Raw genomic sequence first — 21,903 nt, 5'->3', positions numbered from 1 at the left:
CTGGCGCTGCTCTGTGGAGGGGGGAGAGACAGCCCTGGGGTGTGAGGAGGGGGAGAACAGGATCTATCACTGGGAGCCTTGGGCTCTACTCAACGAGGAGGAGGATAACAACAGCGCTGTGTGTGTCCCGGGACGTCCTGTAGCCGTGTCCTGTTCCTACACTGGACGACTGGCTGTCTCCTTCAAACAGCCCCGGCCTGGACACATCCCGGGACAGGTAGGACAGGACTTTTACTGTACGCTCCACTTAAGTTAATGGCTCATTGGATTAGTGCATATTCTGTTTACGTACAGTGTAGTTCACCTGTCCGAATTCAAGCACATTGTTTTTAATTTCTGGCCCTGAGGAATGTAAAAAAAATACAGTATAATCTTTATCAGTCATTTTGTAGAAGGTTTTACCTGAAGTGGTTGTGTTTCTGTCTCTAGATGTGGTTTTGGATGAGAACATCTGATGACTAAAATGTACAATACTTCATTTTCCCTCAGACATTTAGTCTTTTTGCATTTAACCTGACGGTTTAATGAAGTGTGTACCTTCCTCCTTCCCTCCCTCTCTCCAGGGCCATGGTCCAGCAGGGGACTTCTCCATGCACGTGTCCATCTTTGAGTGTGAGTCTACGGGGGGGTCTGAGTGGGTGTTGGAGCAGACTCTCCATCTGGATGACTTCACTAGGCCCTCCTCTACCCTGGACCCCGGAGTCAGTGTAGACTCCAACCTCTTTGTGTACAGCAGGTACTGGTGGGGTGTGTGTGAGTGTGTGCCTGTAAGTGTGTGCATGTCTCTAAAATGACTAACCCCCTCTCTCTCTTTCTGTAGGTCTGACCTGTACATGAGTCGCGACCACCACTCTCCCAACATCAAACACTATGTCCACCTGGACTGGCTGTCCAAAGAGGACGGGTCTCATATCCTCACGGTGGGGGTGGGATCCAATATCCTCATGTACGGTCGCATCTCGGGCGTTGTCAACGAACAGACCTCAAGCAAGGACGGGGTGGCGATCATCACCCTACCTCTAGGGGGCAGCATCAAACAGGTACACGCTCACACACACACACACCCCAAAGTCAGGATCAAACTGGTACTTCCGTAACCTACACTACCTTGTATTCTTCACACATTTATTCTACTGTGTATTGCTGGTACATCTGCTGTTTGTTAGCATGTGGTTCTGTCTGTATGTGTTGTGTATGCTGCTAAATGACTTGCCTCTTTGAGGACAATCAACTTTTCAAGCCTGCGTCCCAAATGGTTTCCTGGCTAGTCAGACTCCTTGCTTCAGGCCAAACGCCACGCCCACGGACGTTAGAGTCTGGATCTGAGTCCCTCCCTGACCCTTCACCGAATGGGGCAGTGATTGGTCCAGAAACCCATTGGTATTCCGCCAGTGTGTAAAGCAGTGGTTTGAAAATGTGTCATTGGCTTTGATACTCTGATTGGTTAGCCCCTCGTGCCCATCCTCACAACAAACAACTTCAGTGTTGTCAGTCTGACTAAAGTATTGCATGTAGTGAACGAGAATTTAGGGTGAGACTACTCTCTGGCTACCCAAATGGCACCCTATTCCCTAATTGGTGCACTACTTTTGACCAGAGCCTAATGACTACACTATAAAGCGTCTGGATAATAAACATTATTATTATTATTACCCCCCTGCATCCCTAATCTAATGTGAAACAGGGTATCCGTTCACGCTGGATCCTGCTGCGCACTGTGGACCTGCTCTCCTCTGTAGACGGCACCCCCTCCCTGCCCGTGTCCCTGTCCTGGGTGAGGGACGGCATCCTGGTGGTTGGTATGGACTGTGAGATGCACGTGTACGCCCAGTGGCGCCAGGACCGCAAGCCCGGCGAGGCCGAGGGGGACAGCCTCTCCTCTGAAGATAACATCGCCGGGGGGGTTGGAGGGGGCGGAGGGCAGATGGCCACCAATGCAACCACGGGGGGATCCTCGTTGGCGTTCAAGGGGCGCCCCCGGTCCAAGAGTGTGTTTGAGGGCAACGTGGCAATCGACGAGGCTCTCCAGGCGCCGGCAGGGCTGCAGGAGGGGGGTCTGTTCGAGGCAGCCCACTCCCTGTCCCCCACCCTGCCTCAGTACCATCCAACACAGCTGCTGGAGCTCATGGACCTGGGGAAGGTCCGCCGTGCCAAGGTGGGTCTGTCTGTCTGGGTGGATGGGTGTCTGTCTGGATGGATGGGTGTCTGTCTGTCTGGGTGGATGGGTGTTTGTCTGGGTGGATAGGTGTCTGTCTGGGTGGATGGGTGTCTGTCTGGGTGGATGGGTGTCTGTCTGGGTGGATGGGTGTCTGTCTGGATGAGTGTCTGTCTGTCTGGATGGATGGGTGTCTGTCTGGGTGGATGGGTGTCTGTCTGTCTGGATGGATAGGTGTCTGTCTGTCTGGATGGATGGGTGTCTGTCTGTCTGGATGGATAGGTGTCTGTCTGGATGAGTGTCTGTCTGTCTGGATGGATGGGTGTCTGTCTGGGTGGATGGGTGTCTGTCTGGATGAGTGTCTGTCTGTCTGGATGGATGGGTGTCTGTCTGAGTGGATGGGTGTCTGTCTGTCTGGATGGATAGGTGTCTGTCTGTCTGGGTGGATGGGTGTCTGTCTGTCTGGATGGATAGGTGTCTGTCTGGGTGGATGGGTGTCTGTCTGTCTGGGTGGATGGGTGTTTGTCTGGGTGGATAGGTGTCTGTCTGGGTGGATGGGTGTCTGTCTGGGTGGATGGGTGTCTGTCTGGGTGGATGGGTGTCTGTCTGGATGAGTGTCTGTCTGTCTGGATGGATGGGTGTCTGTCTGTCTGGGTGGATGGGTGTCTGTCTGGGTGGGTGGATGGGTGTCTGTCTGGGTGGGTGGATGGGTGTCTGTCTGGGTGGATGGGTGTCTGTCTGGGTGGATGGGTGTCTGTCTGGGTGGATGGGTGTCTGTCTGGGTGGATGGGTGTCTGTCTGTCTGGATGAGTGTCTGTCTGTCTGGGTGGATGGGTGTCTGTCTGGATGGATGGGTGTCTGTCTGGGTGGATGGATGGGTGTCTGTCTGGGTGGATGGATGGGTGTCTGTCTGGGTGGATGGATGGGTGTCTGTCTGGGTGGGTGGATAGATGGATGGGTGTCTGTCTGGGTGGATGGATGGGTGGATGGATGGGTGGATGGGTGTCTGGCTGGGTGTGTTGGGTGTCTGGCTGGGTGTGTTGGGTGTCTGGCTGGGTGGATGGGTGTCTGGCTGGGTGTGTTGGTGGAATGATGAATAGATGGCTGGTTGGCTGTCTGTCTGTGTGGGTGGATGGGTGTCTGGCTGGGTGTGTTGGTGGATGGATGAATAGATAGCTGGTTGGCTGTCTGTCTGGGTGGATGAATGTCTGGTTAGCTGTCTGTCTGTCTGTTGGGTCTGGGTGGATGGGTGAGGTGGATGAATGTCTGGATGGCTGTCTGTCTGATTGGTTGGTGGGCTGGCTGGTTGGCTTCTTGCATGGCTGGCTGGCTGTTTGTCCATCTGCCTGTCCACTTTATAAATGTTTGCAACCAAGATACATTTATTTAAGTGACCAGACAACTTCTTGAGTAGTCATAGAATGTCATGATGATGATGACAACAACATGACTACTGTAATTATGATGACAATGATGATGGCGAGGATGCCGTCAATGACTATATTAATGTCTCTGCCACGGATGAGGAAGATGGTTATACTTCTTCTTCAGGCCATCCTGTCCCACCTGGTGAAATGTATCGCTGGGGAGGTTGCTGTGGTGAGGGACGTGGAGGCAGGTGAGGGTGGAACCAGACGCCACCTGTCCCGGACAATCAGTGTGAGCGGCAGTACGGCTAAAGACACCATCGTGGCCGGCCGCGACGGGGGACGAGATTACACAGAAATCAACTCCATACCCCCTCTACCCCTCTACGCTCTGCTCTCTGCTGACCTGGACACCTCCTATAAGGGAGGAGAGGAGGGGGCGAAGGGAGGCAAGGTGTCCGAGGTAGAGGGGGCGAGGAAGACAGGAGGAGATCAGTACACAGACCTGTTCCAGGTAAGAGGATTCAGGTTTTAGCTGGATGTTTCAGTGACACATACAGATGTTTCATTTTTCATAGAATCATACTTCCTAAGTGTGTAGATGCTCAACTAATTCTTCAATTTCATTCTGTTGGTTTATTTTCTATCGTATAATGTTGATATTCTGTCTGTTACCTAAAGACAAGATATGCAGTAAATGTTTGTTGGAACCATGTGACCCCTCCATGTGTTAACCTTTGGGTCCAGATGTAATCTTGTTCTCTGTTATACCCAAATCAATAATCAATCAATCATCTAGTGATTGTATGTCTCCCTCCCTCAGTTGCAGGCGGTGACGACGGATGACTTTGTGAGCTTCGCTACAGAGAAAGTAGAGAAGAAGTCTAGATTCATCAACCTGTCTCAGTACGGACCCACCTACTTCGGACCAGAACACGCACAGGTAAACAACAACAACAACATTTATTTACTTACCAGCTTGTGGATGGTTTAGATGTTATTGTCTGGTTAAATTGTTTGTCAAGCAAATGTATCGCCTCTGTGATTAATACAGTAATTTTCTCTCTCTCTCTCTCTCTCTCTCTCTCTCTCTCTCTCTCTCTCTCTCTCTCTCTCTCTCTCTCTCTCTCTCTCTCTCTCTCTCTCTCTCTCTCTCTCTCTCTCTCTCTCTCTCTCTCTCTCTCTCCTTCTCTCTCCTTCTCTCTCTCTCTCTCTCCTTCCCTCTCTCTCCCTCCTCGCTCTCTCCCTCCCTCCATCCTTCTCTCCCTCCCTCCATCCTTCCTTCCCTCCCTCCTTCCCTCTCTCTCTCTCCTCCCTCCCTCCTCCCTCCCTCTCTCCCTTCTCCCTCCCTCTCTCTCTCCCTCTCTCCCTCCCTCTCTCCCTCCTTCCCTCTCTCTCTCCCTCCTCCCTCCCTCCCTCCCTCCAGGTGTTATCTAGTCAGCTGATGCATTCCAGTCTTCCAGGTCTGACCAGGTTGGAACAGATGTTTCTGGTGGCTCTAGCTGATACTGTAGCTACCACCAGTTCAGAGGTCAGCAGCTCCACTGACAAACAGTACACAGGTCAGTCTCAGAGAGAGGGAGGGAGGGTGTCTGTGACTTGGGTCATGTTTTACCTGACCATGGTCTATTAGGCAAAACAAATGGAAATATAATGTAATTAGTCTAGTCAGAGTTGTTCCCTGATTACGTGTTCTTAATGGTTGATATAAACACACACTGACAGTTATCTTTGTCATTTCACCTCCAGTATCAGTCTGTTATAGATGTTATTTAGTCTTTAAGGGGGAAGTGAGAAAGAGACCTTAGCAGGTTGTTCCTCTGTAAAGTAAGCAGAGGGAGAGAAAGAAGGAGAGGGAGAGATTGAGAGGGGAAAGGGCGGGAGAGGGAGCGAAGGTTAAACGGTTCATGGACGAGACACACTAAGACACAGGACTATGGGGCACATTGAACTACCATGGTACCATGAACAAGTAGTGCCATATATAGGAAATGGCGTACCATTTAGGGAGGAGGACCAGGCACATAGAGTGGAAGACATTGGGCCATACCCGTTGGGCTGTACAGCTGCGTAAGACAAAGACATATTTCCACCAGTGGTCGTGTATATACCCCAGTTTGGGTGGAGTCTCCTCCTTCCCTCTAAACATGACATCTTTATTACTAGGCAGGAAGTTAAGTGATACGGGCCATAAACTGTTCCTTCTCCTTTAAGGTGACCTGACCTGACCTTGACCCCCTTCCTCACTACTCCACAGCTCCACCATTATCAGTGACTACAGTCATGTGATTGCCTCTCCTCTACTCAGCACCTCCCAAAACTCCCTGGCTCCTATCCATCCTTCCTTGACTCCACCATATACATTCCTCCTACAGATACCCATTAACCTCTCTGGGATTGTTCGGGACGCAGAAAGCATTCAGCCATTTTCCAACCAAAGATAGGTGTCACAAAAAAAACAGAAATATAGATTAAATTAAGCACTAACCTTTGACGATCTTCATCAGATTACACTCCAAGGACTCAATGTTACACAATACATGTATGTTTTGTTCGATCAAGTTCATATTTATATCCAAAAACCTCAGTTTACATTGGCGCCATGTTCAGAAATGCCTCCAAAACATCCGGAGAAATTGCAGAGAGCCACATCAAATAACATAAATACTCATCATAAACTTTGATGAAAGATACATGTTTTACATAGAATTAAAGATAAACTTGTTCTTAATGCAACCGCTGTGTCAGATTTCAAAAAAGCTTTACGGCAAAAGCACAATATTCAATAATCTGAGAACAGCATTCAGCCACAAAAGCAAGACATACAGTTACCCGCCAAATTGTGGAGTCAACAAAAGTCATAAATAGCATTATAAAGCTTCACTTACCTTTGCTGATCTTCGTCGGAATGCACTCCCAGGACTCCCACTTCCACAAGAAATGTTTGTTTTGTTGGATTACGTCCATATTTATGTCCAAATACCTCCGTTTTGTTTGCGCGTTTAGTTCACTATTCCAAAGGCACAATGCGCGAATGCAAAATCCAGAAGAAAAGTCAAGAGTTCCATTACAGTTTGTAGAAACATGTCAAACGATGTTTACAATCATTCCTTAGGGTCTTTTTATAATGAATCTTCAATAATATTCCAACCCGGATAATAGCGTATTCATTACAGAGGAAAACAAAGGAACGTGACCGCTCAGTAAACACCTGATCGGCCTCAGCCTTGTCCACTTGTTGAAACAGCTCTTATTCGACCCCCTTCCACAATAGAAGCCTCAAACAACTTTCTAAAGACTGTTGACATCTGCTGGAAGCCTTGGGAAGTGCAATCTGGCCCCATAGACACAGCATATTGGATAGGCAATCACTTAAATGAAACTACAAACCTCAGATTTCCCACTTCCTGGTTGGATTTGTCTCAGGTTTTCACCTGCCGTATGAGTTCTGTTATACTCACAGACGTCATTCAAACAGTCTTAGAAACTTCACAGTGGTTTCCATCCAATACTACGAATAATATGCATATCTTAGCATCTGGGACAGAGTAGCAGGCAGTCAACTCTGGGCACCTTATTCATCCAAGCTACTCAATACTGCCCCCCTGTCACCAAGAAGTTAACTTCTGGTGTAGAAACCAGACTATGGCACTCCTTATGTCTCTAATATAAGTGATGATTAACAATATTTCAAGTTTATAAATCCGAAGCCATCAGTATGGATGGGTAGAGGGGGACAGAGAGATCCCTCAACCCACTCCATCTGGTGTGGAGTCTTAGGAGGAAGCTGCTCTCTCAAATGAATGGTAAAGACTGGCACCATCTGATTCCATCTGATCAGTGTGTGTGTGTGATTTAATGTGCTACACTAACCCATGTGTTAATAATGTGATTCTGTCTAGGTGGTGAGGCCCTGGATGAGTGTGGGTTGAGGTACCTGTTAGCCATGCGTCTACACACCTGTCTCCTCACCTCTCTACCCCCACTGTACCGCATGCAGTTGCTACACCAAGGTATGGTACACAGACACACACACACACACACACACACACACACACACACACACACACACACACACTTCTGCTTCACAATCTGTCTTTCTGAGCTGTGATGGAGAGGGTCATAGAGAGGGTCTTATTGGTACATTATACTGAGATATTGCTCTAGTATTGGATATGTAGGATGACCCAGGTCCAGATATGTTGTCTCTCTCTGGGCCCTGTTCCCTCCCAGGTCCAGATATGTTGTCTCTCTCTGGGCCCTGTTCCCTCCCACGTCCAGATATGTTGTCTCTCTCTGGGCCCTGTTCCCTCCCAGGTCCAGATATGTTGTCTCTCTCTGGGCCCTGTTCCCTCCCAGGTCCAGATATGTTGTCTCTCTCTGGGCCCTGTTCCCTCCCAGGTCCAGATATGGTGTCACTCTCTGTGCCCTGTTCCCTCCCAGGTCCAGATATGTTGTCTCTCTCTGGGCCCTGTTCCCTCCCAGGTCCAGATATGTTGTCTCTCTCTGGGCCCTGTTCCCTCCCAGGTCCAGATATGTTTTCTCTCTCTGGGCCCTGTTCCCTCCCTTTTTGTATGTTTTACTAAAGCACACAACAGTCAACAATCAAGCACTGAAGCAAAGCAACCTTTTCTCTCCTCTCTGAACACAGTCACCTGTCTCCCCCCAGGTCTGTCTACGTGTCACTTTGCGTGGGCGTTCCACTCGGAGGCTGAGGAGGAGATGTTGAATATGATCCCGGCCATGCAGAGAGGAGACCCTCAGTGGTCTGAGCTACGGGCTGTAGGGGTGGGCTGGTGGATACGCAACATCAACACACTACGCAGGATGGTGGAGAAGGTAGGGGATGATGTGGTGTGGCCTGAACTCCTATCATTGATTGATTGGTTGGTCTTCATGGTTTGATTGGTTGATCTGTGTGTAGGTGGGTAAGGCAGCATTCCAGAGGAACAACGATCCTTTAGATGCAGCTCTCTTCTACCTGGCCATGAAGAAGAAGGCTGTTCTCTGGGGCCTGTTCAGGTAACACACCTGGAACACACCTGGACCTCTTGCCTGATCCCAGATCAGTTTGTGTTGTCTCACCTTTTTGTTTAGTTATTCACCTCTCCTGGACTTTTCTTTAAAATCCACATTTTATGTTTATCCATGTGTCAGAACTCTATTACATGAATCATGTACAGTAGGTAAATAATGTATATTATATTCTCCTCCTCCTCTCCTCTAGGTCTCAGCGTGATGAGAAGATGACGGTGTTCTTTAAGAATAACTTCAGTGAGGACCGCTGGCGTAAAGCAGCTCTGAAGAACGCTTTCTCTCTGCTGGGGAAACAGCGCTTTGAACAGGCTGCTGCCTTCTTCCTGCTGGCTGGCTCCCTGAAAGACGCCATCGAGGTCTGGAAACACACACAGACACACAGACACACAGACACACACACACACACACAGTCTGTTCCTAGTTTAGACCTACTTCAGCTGCACCTGTATTGTGTCTGTTGTTGTGACATTGTCCTCGCCATGGAAACCTGGCACAGACCAATGTTTATGGAAGTCAACTAGGAGGTGTGTCAATGACGTGAGACTCTACAGCTGTGTGTGTGAATGGTCTAGTCTAAACCTGAAAGATAAGGTTGTGGGGATGGTTAGCTACGTAAATGATGGGGTTACTTTACCTTGGGCGGAGGGTGCAACAGCACAGTCTCAACATGCTGATAGCAGGACACTGCCTAGAGGGGGAATGGGTTCCTACTGTAAGTGTTTGGGGATAGTTTACCAGACAGTCGGTTCAAAAGGTCATCATTGAGGAGAACACTAGATCACACGTTCATCATTTTAGTCTGTCTTAGCCATGAGTCTTACTGTTTAGTCACTTTTAGCAAACAGTCTAAACCTTGAACCTTGATTTGCCGTTGAACAGCATTTTTAGTCCAGGAAGAGACAGACCCTGAATACATCTATGGTTGTCAGGTTTCTTAGTAAGTCTATGTTACAAACCCTGCACATGCAGAACCTGCTTGATGTGTGGACAGTGCCTGGTGTGGCTTCTCAGAACTCCATCTACCCTACTCTTACTGTCCTCTCCTCTTACTGTCCTGTCCTCTAACTGTCCTCTCCTCTAACTGTCCTCTCCTCTAACTGTCCTCTCCTCTAAGTGTCCTCTCCTCTAAGTGTCCTCTCCTCTAAGTGTCCTCTCCTCTAAGTGTCCTCTCCTCTAAGTGTCCTCTCCTCTAAGTGTCCTCTCCTCTAAGTGTCCTCTCCTCTAAGTGTCCTCTCCTCTAAGTGTCCTCTCCTCTAAGTGTCCTCTCCTCTAAGTGTCCTCTCCTCTAAGTGTCCTCTCCTCTAAGTGTCCTCTCCTCTAAGTGTCCTCTCCTCTAAGTGTCCTCTCCTCTAAGTGTCCTCTCCTCTAAGTGTCCTCTCCTCTAAGTGTCCTCTCCTCTAAGTGTCCTCTCCTCTAAGTGTCCTCTCCTCTAAGTGTCCTCTCCTCTAACTGTCCTCTCCTCTAACTGTCCTCTCCTCTAACTGTCCTCTCCTCTAACTGTCCTCTCCTCTAACTGTCCTCTCCTCTAACTGTCCTCTCCTCTAACTGTCCTCTCCTCTAACTGTCCTCTCCTCTAACTGTCCTCTCCTCTAACTGTCCTCTCCTCTACTAGGCCTTTTATATTCCTAAAGGAACACAGGACAACTCTAACTGTCCTCTACTCTAACGGTCACTTACTTACCTTACCATTACGGTGGCTTGCGAAAGTATTCACCCCTTGCCTTACAACCTGGAATTAAAATAGATTTTTGGGGGGGTTGTATCATTTGATTTACACAACATGCCAACCATTTTGAAGATGCACATTTTTTTTATTGTGAAACAAACAAGAAATAAGACAAAAAACTGAAAACTTGAGCATGCATAACTATTCATCCCCCCCAAAGTCAATACTTGTAGACCCACCTTTTGCAGCAATTACAGCTGCAAGTCTCTTGGGACATGTCTTTGACTAGGCCATTCCAAGACATTTAAATGTTCCCCTTAAACCACTCGAGTGTTGCTTTAGCAGTATGCATAGGGCCAATGTCCTGCTGGAAGGTGAACCTCCGTCCCAGTCTCAAATCTCTGGAATACTGAAACAGGTTTACCTCAAGAATTTCTATGTATTTAGCGCCATCCAGCATTCCTTCAATTCTGACCAGTTTCCCAGTCCCTGCCTATGAAGACCATCCCAACAGCATGATGCTGCCACCACCATGCTTCACTGTGGGGATGGTGTTCTTGGGATGATGAGGTGTTGGGTTTGTGCCAGACATAACATTTTCCTTGATAGCCAAAAAGCTCAATTTTAGTTTTATCTGACCAGAGTACCTTCTTCTTCCATATGTTTGGGGAGTCTCCCACATGCGTTTTGGCGAACACCAAACATGTTTGCTTATTATTTTTTTAAGCATGGGCTTTTTTCTGGCCTGGCCACTCTTCCATAAAGCCCAGCTCTGTGGCGTGTACAGCTTAGTGGTCTAATGGACAGATACTCCAATCTCTGCAGTGGAGCTTTGCAGCTCCTTCAGGGTTATCTTTTGTTTCTTTGTTGCCTCTCTGATTAATGCCCTCCTTGCCTGGTCTGTGAGTTTTGGTGGGCGGCCCTCTCTTGGCAGGTTTGTTGTGGTGCCATTTTCTTTAAATTATTTAATGATGTTCTGGGGGATGCTCAAAGTTTCTGATAATTTTTTTTAACCCAACCCCGATCTGTACTTCTCCACAACTTTGTCACTGACCTGTTTGGAGAGCTCCTAGGTCTTCATAGTGTTGCTTGCTTGGTGGTGCCCCTTGCTTAGTTGTATTGCAGACTCTGGGGCCTTTCTGAACAGGTGTGTAAAAATATATACTGAGATCATGTGACAGATCATGTGACACTTAGATTGCACACAGGTGGACTTTATTTAACTAATTATCTGACTTCTGAAGGTAATTGGTTGCACAAGATCTTATTTAGGGGCTTCATCGCAAAGGGGGTGAATCCATATGCACGCACCACTTTTCCGTTTTTAATTTTTAATACATTTTTGAAACAGCTCATTTTTTTTCATTTCACTTCACAAATTTGGAGTATTTTGTGTATGTCCATTACATGAAATCCAATTAAATCCATTTTGTAATGCAACAAAATAGGAAAAATGTCAAGGTGGTTAGAGCGTTGGACTAGTAACCAAAAGGTTGCAAGTTCAAATCCCCGAGCTGACAAGGTACAAATCTGTCATTCTGCCCCTGAACAGGCAGTTAACCCACTGTTCCTAGGCCGTCATTGAAAATAAGAATTTGTTCTTAACTGACTTGCTTAGTAAAAAAAGGGGGTGAATACTTTTGCAAGGCAATGTATATTCCTTATGGAACACAGGCCAACTTTAACTGTCCTCTACTCTAACTGTACTGACCTCTACTCTAACTGCACTGTCCTCTACTCTAACTGCACTGTCCTCTCCTCTAACTGCACTGTCCTCTCCTCTAACTGCACTGTCCTCTCCTCTAACTGTACTGTCCTCTACTCTAACTGTACTGTCCTCTTTCTTCTCCTGTAACTGTCCCTCTTCTCTAGGTGTGCTTGGAGAAGATGGAAGATATCCAGTTGGCCATGGTAGTAGCCAGGCTGTACGAGGCTGACTATGAGAGCAGTTCCACCTGCCAAGCCATCCTGTATGAGAAGGTTTTGGGCTGCCAGAGGGACGGGTCAGGGTACCACTGCACCAAATTACACCCGGACCCATTCCTACGCAGCATAGCCTTCTGGATCATGAAGGACTACACCAAGGCCCTGGACACACTGCTAGAGTGCATCCCCAAAGAGGATGATGAGAACCCAGGTGAGCAAGCATGGTGGTAGATCACACCCTAAGAGATGACAGGGATGTTTCAGCTGAGTGCTGATGCTATATTCTAACTGGATTGATTTGCATTGACCTCTATCGACCTCTTACTTTCTCCCTATCCCTCCCCTCCCCTTCTCTCCCTATCCCTCCCCTCCCCTTCTCTCCCCCTCCTCTCCCCTCCTCTCTCCCCCTCCCTCCCCTCCTCTCTCCCTTTTTCCCTCTCTAACCCCCCACCCAGATGTGATGGTGAAGTCGTGTAACCCAGTGGTATTTAGTTTCTATAACTACCTGAGGACACACCCCCTGATCATCCGCCGCCACTACGCGTCCCCTGAGGGTGCTGTGACATCATCACTAGGCCTCACCTCGGAGAAGAGCAGCGTCGACGAGATCAACCTCATCGAACGCAAACTCTTCTTCACCACGGCCAACGCACACTTCAAGGTCTTTGATTTGTTTTTAATCAATCATTTAATAACACAATTCAACCACACATGGATACAATGCATTTAGAAGCATCGAAGATAACACAAATTTGACAACTTAACGATATTGTATTATACCTGTACAGTCGTGGCTAAAAGTTTTGAAAATGACACAAATATTAATTTTCACAAAGTCTGCTGCCTCAGTTTGTATGATGTTAATTTGCATATACTCCAGAATGTTATGAAGAATGATCAGATGAATTGCAATTAATTGCAAGGTCCCTCTTTGCCATGCAAATGAACTGAATCCTACAAAAACATTTCCACTACATTTCAGCCCTGCCACAAAAGGACCAGCTGACATGTCAGTGATTCTCTCGTTAACACAGGTGTGAGTGTTGACGAGGACAAGGATGGAGATCACTCTGTCATGCAGATTTGAGTTTGAATAACAGACTGGAAGCTTCAAAAGGAGGGTGGTGCTAGGAATTATTGTTCTTCCTCTGTCAACCATGGTTACCTGCAAGGAAACACGTGCCAACATTGCTTTACACAAGAAGGGCTTCACAGGCAAGGATATTGCTGCCAGTAAGATTGCACCTAAATCAACCATTTATCAGATCATCAAGAACTGCAAGGAGAGCGGTTCAATTGTTGTGAAGAAGGCTTCAGGGCGCCCAAGAAAGTCCAGCAAGCGACAGGACCTTCTCCTAAAGTTGATTCAGCTGTGGGATCGGGGCACCACCAGTACAGAGCTTACTCAGGAATGGCAGCAGGCAGGTGTGAGAATCTGCATGCACAGTGAGGCAAAGACTTTGGAGGACGCCTGGTGTCAAGAAGGGCAGCAAAGAAGCCACTTCTGTCCAGGAAAAACATCAGGGACACACTGATATTCTGCAAAAGGTACAGGGATTGGACTGCTGAGGACTGGGGTAAAGTCATTTTCTCTGATGAATCCCCTTTCCGATTGTTTGGGGAATCCAGAAAAAAGCTAATCCGGAGAAGACAAGATGAGCGCTACCATCAGTCCTGTGCCATGCCAACAGTAAAGCTTCCTGAGACCATTCATGTGTGAGGTTGCTTCTCAGCTAAGGGAGTGGGCTCACTCACAATTTTGCCGAAGAACACAGCCATGAATAAAGAATGGTACCAACACATCCTCCGAGAGCAACTTCTCCCAACCATCCAGGAACAGTTTGGTGACGAACAATGCCTTTTCCAGCATGATGGAGCACCTTGCCATAAGGCAAAAGTGATAACTAAGTGTCTCGGGGAATAAAACATAGATATTTTGTGTCCATGGCCAGGAAACTCCCCAGACCTTAATCCCATTGAGAACTTGTGGTCAATCCTCAAGTGGTGGGTGGACAAACAAAAACCCACAAATTCTGACAAACTCCAAGCATTGATTATGGAAGAATGGGCAGCCATCAGTCAGGATGTGGCCCAGAAGTTAATTGACAGCATGCCAGGGTGGATTGCAGAGGTCTTGAAAAAGAAGGGCCAACACTGCAAATATTGACTCTTTGCATCAACTTCATGTAATTGTCAATAAAAGCCTTTGACACTTATGAAATGCTCTTAATTGTACTTCATTATTCCATAGTAACTGACTAAAATATCTGAAGACACTGAAGCAGCAAACTTTGGGAAAGTTAATATTTGTGTCATTCTCTAAACCTTTGGCCACGGCTGTAGTATAGCACTTATTATAAGGTGTAATGTGGCACGGCATTAAAAACTATAGTCATTGTATACTATCAGTATTTTAAGATTAGTATCATTTTTCTCACCTTTTATAAATAAAGGATAAGGTAATTCATCTAAAAGTAATGTTACTAATAAAGATATATATTGGGGGTAAGGCCCTGCTATAGACTAGTGTCCTGTCTAGGGGGTTTTACAGTACATCAAGCTGCCTCACCCTACAGAAACAGGAGATAGACTAGTGTCCTGTCCAGGGGGTTTTACAGTACATCAAGCTGCCTCACCCTACAGAAACAGGAGATAGACTAGTGTCCTGTCCAGGGGGTTTTACAGTACATCAAGCTGCCTCACCCTACAGAAACAGGAGATAGACTAGTGTCCTGTCCAGGGGGTTTTACAGTACATCAAGCTGCCTCACCCTACAGAAACAGGAGATAGACTAGTGTCCTGTCCAGGGGGTTTTACAGTACATCAAGCTGCCTCACCCTACAGAAACAGGAGATAGACTAGTGTCCTGTCCAGGGGGGTTTACAGTACATCAAGCTGCCTCACCCTACAGAAACAGGAGATAGACTAGTGTCCTGTCCAGGGGGTTTTACAGTACATCAAGCTGCCTCACCCTACAGAAACAGGAGATAGACTAGTGTCCTGTCCAGGGGGTTTTACAGTACATCAAGCTGCCTCACCCTACAGAAACAGGAGATAGACTAGTGTCCTGTCCAGGGGGTTTTACAGTACATCAAGCTGCCTCACCCTACAGAAACAGGAGATAGACTAGTGTCCTGTCCAGGGGGTTTTACAGTACATCAAGCTGCCTCACCCTACAGAAACAGGAGATAGACTAGTGTCCTGTCCAGGGGGTTTTACAGTACATCAAGCTGCCTCACCATACAGAAACAGGAGGCTTCTGCCATATGAGCGGTTTCGGCTCGTGGAAGGCTACTTACTAATGTTACTAATATAGTTATTCTGTTTTGTAATAAAGGTGGGCTGTCCAGTGCTTGCCCTGGAGGTGCTCTCTAAGATCCCCAAGGTGACCAAGAAGACAGTCTCCTCGTCCCCCCTAAGTAAAGGCTCTTCCATGGCCAACGTCAGCTCTAGCCTGCCCCTGGAGAATGGGAACCAGGGGGCCCTGGACTGGGCCTCTCCTGCCCCAGTTAAGGCCAATCCTGCCTGGGGTACAGAGGAGAGCTCAGCCACACTGGACTGGAGCCAGCCTCTGGTCAAAGTGGAGGACGATGGACTCCAGCTGGACTGGGGTGATGATAAGAACGATGAAGATGATACTGATGGGGGTCTGACAATGAAGAAGACTGATGTGGAGACCAAAGCTGACGAGGGGTCTGGGAGGGTGAGACCACCTGGGCTGCAGAGAGAGGACTCTCAGGTATCATCAATATAACCACTAGTCAGTATAACCACTAGTCAATATAATTGACTGTTGAGATTACTTTAAAAGAAAACCGAGTTGATACATAAGCTCTGTGATAGTGGAGAAAGTAGTGTTGGGAGTTCCTTGTCTGTTAACGTATCATCCAAAAAGATCATTTCATTTTTTTAACACGATAAAGAATTTTCTTGTTTATTGAAAATATCTAATGTATCAGTCTAATTAAAAATGTTTTTTTCTGTAAGAATATTATGTAGGTTTGACACTGTTAATATAGAGTTATTATGACAGTTAAGTGCTACATATTTCCAGAACCATCTCTGCTCTCAGGGTGAGTCTGAGGTGGACGTGATCGCAGAGCAGCTGAAGTTCAGAGCCTGTCTGAAGATACTGATGACAGAGCTCAGGACGTTAGCTACGGGCTATGAGGTGGACGGAGGGAAGCTGCGCTTTCAGCTCTACAGCTGGTTAGAGAAGGAGATAGGGGCCATGCACCGCATCTGCAACTACAAGGTACACACACACACCATCTGCCACTACAAGGTACACACACACCATCTGCAACTACAAGGTACACACACACACACACCATCTGCCACTACAAGGTACACACACACACACACCATCTGCAACTACAAGGTACACACACACACCATCTGCCACTACAAGTTACACACACACACCATCTGCCACTACAAGGTACACACACACCATCTGCAACTACAAGGTACACACACACCATCTGCCACTACAAGGTACACACACACCATCTGCCACTACAAGGTACACACACACTGCATCTGCCACTACAAGGTACACACACACTGCATCTGCCACTACAAGGTACACACACACACACACACACCATCTGCCACTACAAGGTACACACACACACACACCATCTGCCACTACAAGGTACACACACACACACCATCTGCCACTACAAGGTACACACACACACACCATCTGCCACTACAAGGTACACACACACACACCATCTGCCACTACAAGTTACACACACACACACCATCTGCCACTACAAGTTACATACACACACCATCTGCCACTACAAGTTACACACACACACCATCTGCCACTACAAGTTACACACACACACCATCTGCCACTACAAGTTACACACACACACCATCTGCCACTACAAGGTACACACACACACCATCTGCCACTACAAGGTACACACACACACCATATGCCACTACAAGGTACACACACACACCATATGCCACTATAAGGTACACACACACTGCATCTGCCACTACAAGGTACACAGACACATCTGCCACTACAAGGTACACACACTGCATCTGCAACTACAACGTACACACACACACACACACACACACACACACACACACTGCATCTGCAACTACAAGGTACACACACACACACCATCTGCCACTACAAGGTACACACACACACACCATCTGCCACTACAAGGTACACACACACACACCATCTGCCACTACAAGGTACACATACACACCATCTGCCACTACAAGGTACACACACACACACCATCTGCCACTACAAGGTACACAGCTCCCTTTAAAAGACACTCAGAGGGTTGCACATTTCTGCTAACTTTCCCAAAATGTCAGTGTACTTCCTGAATTGACTGTATTGAAATGTAATTGACCCCAACCATGTCACCTACTAGATCCTAACCACCACGTCTCATCAGACATACTGTACCAGAACTGGATAGAGTTGAATTAAACAGTATTTCCTGTAACTGTTACTGCTACAGTACCAGAACAGCTTCAAGATCAAACCCTCTGTCCTCTTCTCTTCTTCAGGTGACGGGGAAGGAGGAGAGCCAGGAGCTGGAGAGATGGGAGGATGGAGGAGGAGTAGAGGACGTGTTTGAGGAGTCCCTGGGGGGTGGCGGGGGTACGGAGGCAGGGGCGTATGAGCGCCACCAGCTGGGGCGTAGGCGTCTCGCAGCCAAGCAGCTTCATGCTGAGAGGAGGAAGGCGTGGCTGAGGAAGAACCAGGCTCTGCTCCGAGTCTTCCTGTCCTACTGCAGCCTGCACGGAGCCAAGGGAGGGGGGGTCACCTCGGTACGCATGGAGCTCATCTTCCTGCTGCAAGAGAGCCAACAGGTAGGTGCTGAAGAAACACACACACAGGTCAGACACACTCTCTCTCACTCTCACTCACTCTCTCTCTCTCTCTCTCCCTCCCTCCCTCCCTCCCTCCCCGTATCAACTCTCTGATATATTCTTGCTCTTCTCTTCCCCTTGTCTCTCCTTTCTCTTATTCTCCCCTCTCCTCCCCTCCTCCAGGAGACTACAGTGAAACAGCTTCAGTCCCCCCTGCCCCTCCCCACCACCCTCCCCCTCCTCTCAGCCAGTATCGCCACCACCAAGACAGTGATCTCCAACCCTGTCCTCCACCTTAGCAACCACATCCATGACATCCTTCACACCATCACACAGATGGAGCTGCCTCCACACCCTGACCTCATGGACGACAGGGTATGTATGGGTATGTTAGTACGACAGGGTATGTATGGGTCTGTTAGTACGACAGGGTATGTATGGGTCTGTTAGTACGACAGGGTATGTATGGGTCTGTTAGTACGACAGGGTATGTATGGGTCTGTTAGTACGACAGGGTATGTATGGGTCTGTTAGTACGACAGGGTATGTATGGGTCTGTTAGTACGATAGGGTATGTATGGGTCTGTTAGTACGATAGGGTATGTATGGGTCTGTTAGTACGACAGGGTATGTATGGGTCTGTTAGTACGACAGGGTATGTATGGGTCTGTTAGTACGATAGGGTATGTATGGGTCTGTTAGTACGACAGGGTATGTATGGGTCTGTTAGTACGACAGGGTATGTATGGGTCTGTTAGTACGATAGGGTATGTATGGGTCTGTTAGTACGACAGGGTATGTATGGGTCTGTTAGTACGACAGGGTATGTATGGGTCTGTTAGTACGATAGGGTATGTATGGGTCTGTTAGTACGACAGGGTATGTATGGGTCTGTTAGTACGATAGGGTATGTATGGGTCTGTTAGTACGACAGGGTATGTATGGGTCTGTTAGTACGACAGGGTATGTATGGGTCTGTTAGTACGACAGGGTATGTATGGGTCTGTTAGTACGATAGGGTATGTATGGGTCTGTTAGTACGACAGGGTATGTATGGGTCTGTTAGTACGACAGGGTATGTATGGGTCTGTTAGTACGACAGGGTATGTATGGGTCTGTTAGTACGATAGGGTATGTATGGGTCTGTTAGTACGACAGCCTGGGGGTTTAAACTGAGTCTTCATTCAAAGATAAATCCCCACACAGCAGACCTTTCTGTCATAGTCTCATGCTGGCTATTCATCTAGAAATGGTTTGTTCCTCCATGAGATGAGATGAGTGTAGTTTGTCTCTCATCTCTCCAGGTGAATCTCCTGCACACCCTGGCTGCCTCTCTGTCTGCCTGCATCTATCAAGCCCTGTGTGACAGCCATAGCTACAGGTACACACACACACACACACACGTTTTGATGACCTATAGTTTGAGTTCATACTGTCATTTCCTGTTGAGATGAATTGTCATGACTGTCTGATCCTGACCTTGGCTCTTTCCCATGGTACCTTGCAGCAGCCAGGCAGAGGCCAATCAGTTTACAGGGATGGTGTACCAGGGCCTGCTGCTGAGTGAGAGGAGACGATTACGCACCGAGAGCATCGAGGAGCATGCTACACCCACCTCTGCCCCCGCGCAGTGGCCAGGTACACACACACCTCTGCCCCCACGCAGTGGCCAGGTACACACACACCTCTGCCCCTGCGCAGTGGCCAGGTACACACACACCTCTGCCCCCGCGCAGTGGCCAGGTACACACACAGCTCTGCCCCCACACAGTGGCCAGGTACACACACACCTCTGCCCCCACGCAGTGGCCAGGTACACACACACCTCTGCCCCTGCGCAGTGGCCAGGTACACACAGCTCTGCCCCCGCGCAGTGGCCAGGTACACACAGCTCTGCCTCCGCGCAGTGGCCAGGTACACACACACCTCTGCCCCCGCGTAGTGGCCAGGTACACACACACCTCTGCCCCCGCGTAGTGGCCAGGTACACACACACCTCTGCCCCCGCGCAGTGGCCAGGTACACACAGCTCTGCCCCCGCGCAGTGGCCAGGTACACACCCACCTCTGCCCCCGCGCAGTGGCCAGGTACACACACACCTCTGCCCCCGCGCAGTGGCCAGGTACACACAGCTCTGCCCCCGCGCAGTGGCCAGGTACACACACACCTCTGCCCCTGCGCAGTGGCCAGGTACACACACACCTCTGCCCCCACGCAGTGGCCAGGTACACACGCAGCTCTGCCCCCGCGCAGTGGCCAGGTACACACACAGCTCTGCCCCCGCGCAGTGGCCAGGTACACACACAGCTCTGCCCCCACGCAGTGGCCAGGTACACACACAGCTCTGCCCCCGCGCAGTGGCCAGGTACACACACAGCTCTGCCCCCGCGCAGTGGCCAGGTACACACACAGCTCTGCCCCCGCGCAGTGGCCAGGTACACACACAGCTCTGCCCCCGCGCAGTGGCCAGGTACACACACAGCTCTGCCCCCGCGCAGTGGCCAGGTACACACACAGCTCTGCCCCCGCGCAGTGGCCAGGTACACACAGCTCTGCCCCCGCGCAGTGGCCAGGTACACACACACCTCTGCCCCCGCGCAGTGGCCAGGTACACACACACCTCTGCCCCCGCGCAGTGGCCAGGTACACACACACCTCTGCCCCCGCGCAGTGGCCAGGTACACACAGCTCTGCCTCCGCGCAGTGGCCAGGTACACACCCACCTCTGCCCCCGCGCAGTGGCCAGGTACACACCCACCTCTGCCCCCGCGCAGTGGCCAGGTACACACAGCTCTGCCCCCGCGCAGTGGCCAGGTACACACACACCTCTGCCCCCACACAGTGGCCAGGTACACACACAGCTCTGCCCCCACACAGTGGCCAGGTACACACACAGCTCTGCCCCGCGCAGTGGCCAGGTACACACACACAGCTCTGCCCCCGCACAGTGGCCAGGTACACACACACAGCTCTGCCCCCATGCAATGGCCAGGTACACACACAGCTCTGCCACCACACAGTGGCCAGGTACACACACAGCTCTGCCCCCGCGCAGTGGCCAGGTACACACACAGCTCTGCCCCCACACAGTGGCCAGGTACACACACAGCTCTGCCCCCACACAGTGGCCAGGTACACACACACAGCTCTGCCACCACACAGTGGCCAGGTACACACACAGCTCTGCCACCACACAGTGGCCAGGTACACACACAGCTCTGCCACCACACAGTGGCCAGGTACACACACAGCTCTGCCCCCACGCAGTGGCCAGGTACACACACAGCTCTGCCCCCACACAGTGGCCAGGTACACACACAGCTCTGCCACCACACAGTGGCTAGGTACACACAGCTCTGACAGTCACAGTAAATGAATGTCTATCAAATTATTGTCTGAGCAGACAGCTGAATGGACAACATGACTGCTATGTTTGCTGAATCTGTCAAGAGGTAGGGAAAGAGGGAAGGGGAGGGAGGACAGGGAGAGGACAAACATAATTGAATTGAGAGAACAGACAGAGAGAGGACTGATAAAGAGGGAGAAAGAAACACAGAGAGAGAGGACAGACAGAGATGACTGACAGAAACAGAGAGACAGAGATGACTAACAGTGAGAGAGAAACAGATGGTACTCAGTAATAGCAGCTCTGTAGCCTGTGGGGAATAAAACAGGAGGAGACGCTGGGATGGATGGATGTGTCACGCCATCTCTCCACTGTTAATATGTAGCGGGAATCTTATTACAGCACGAGTCTGGTTCTGTAGTAGATAACTATCTAATAATATCATTAGATCAGTCTGTGGTTCTGTAGTAGATAACTATCTAATAATATCATTAGATCAGTCTAATGTGGTTCTGTAGTAGATAACTATCTAATAATATCA

At 49.0% G+C, this 21,903-nt stretch overlaps 1 protein-coding gene across 8 annotated transcripts in view; it reads left to right on the top strand.

The window, feature by feature from the left end:
* LOC110515873 (dmX-like protein 2) overlaps positions 1 to 21,903 on the top strand; it is a 105,232-nt gene that overhangs the window by 46,697 nt on the left and 36,632 nt on the right. For 5 of the 8 annotated variants that reach the window (XM_036964144.1, XM_036964141.1, XM_036964143.1 and 2 more), the window contains exons 21-39: positions 1 to 217; positions 564 to 736; positions 821 to 1,040; positions 1,685 to 2,155; positions 3,707 to 4,036; positions 4,346 to 4,465; positions 4,949 to 5,084; positions 7,425 to 7,535; positions 8,192 to 8,361; positions 8,447 to 8,544; positions 8,750 to 8,915; positions 12,098 to 12,362; positions 12,607 to 12,812; positions 15,489 to 15,890; positions 16,206 to 16,406; positions 17,711 to 18,016; positions 18,200 to 18,391; positions 19,321 to 19,397; positions 19,524 to 19,654. In XM_036964144.1, the coding sequence (XP_036820039.1) occupies positions 1 to 217; positions 564 to 736; positions 821 to 1,040; positions 1,685 to 2,155; positions 3,707 to 4,036; positions 4,346 to 4,465; positions 4,949 to 5,084; positions 7,425 to 7,535; positions 8,192 to 8,361; positions 8,447 to 8,544; positions 8,750 to 8,915; positions 12,098 to 12,362; positions 12,607 to 12,812; positions 15,489 to 15,890; positions 16,206 to 16,406; positions 17,711 to 18,016; positions 18,200 to 18,391; positions 19,321 to 19,397; positions 19,524 to 19,654 (3,992 nt within the window). The remainder of the gene's footprint in view (positions 218 to 563; positions 737 to 820; positions 1,041 to 1,684; positions 2,156 to 3,706; positions 4,037 to 4,345; positions 4,466 to 4,948; positions 5,085 to 7,424; positions 7,536 to 8,191; positions 8,362 to 8,446; positions 8,545 to 8,749; positions 8,916 to 12,097; positions 12,363 to 12,606; positions 12,813 to 15,488; positions 15,891 to 16,205; positions 16,407 to 17,710; positions 18,017 to 18,199; positions 18,392 to 19,320; positions 19,398 to 19,523; positions 19,655 to 21,903) is intronic. The other 3 variants (XM_036964146.1, XM_036964142.1, XM_036964145.1) reach the window with 1 other exon arrangement.

The sequence above is a fragment of the Oncorhynchus mykiss genome, chromosome 26 (genome assembly GCF_013265735.2).
Source record: "Oncorhynchus mykiss isolate Arlee chromosome 26, USDA_OmykA_1.1, whole genome shotgun sequence".
Taxonomy (NCBI): Eukaryota; Metazoa; Chordata; class Actinopteri; order Salmoniformes; family Salmonidae; genus Oncorhynchus; species Oncorhynchus mykiss.
This window is presented reverse-complemented; position numbering and strand designations above follow the sequence as displayed.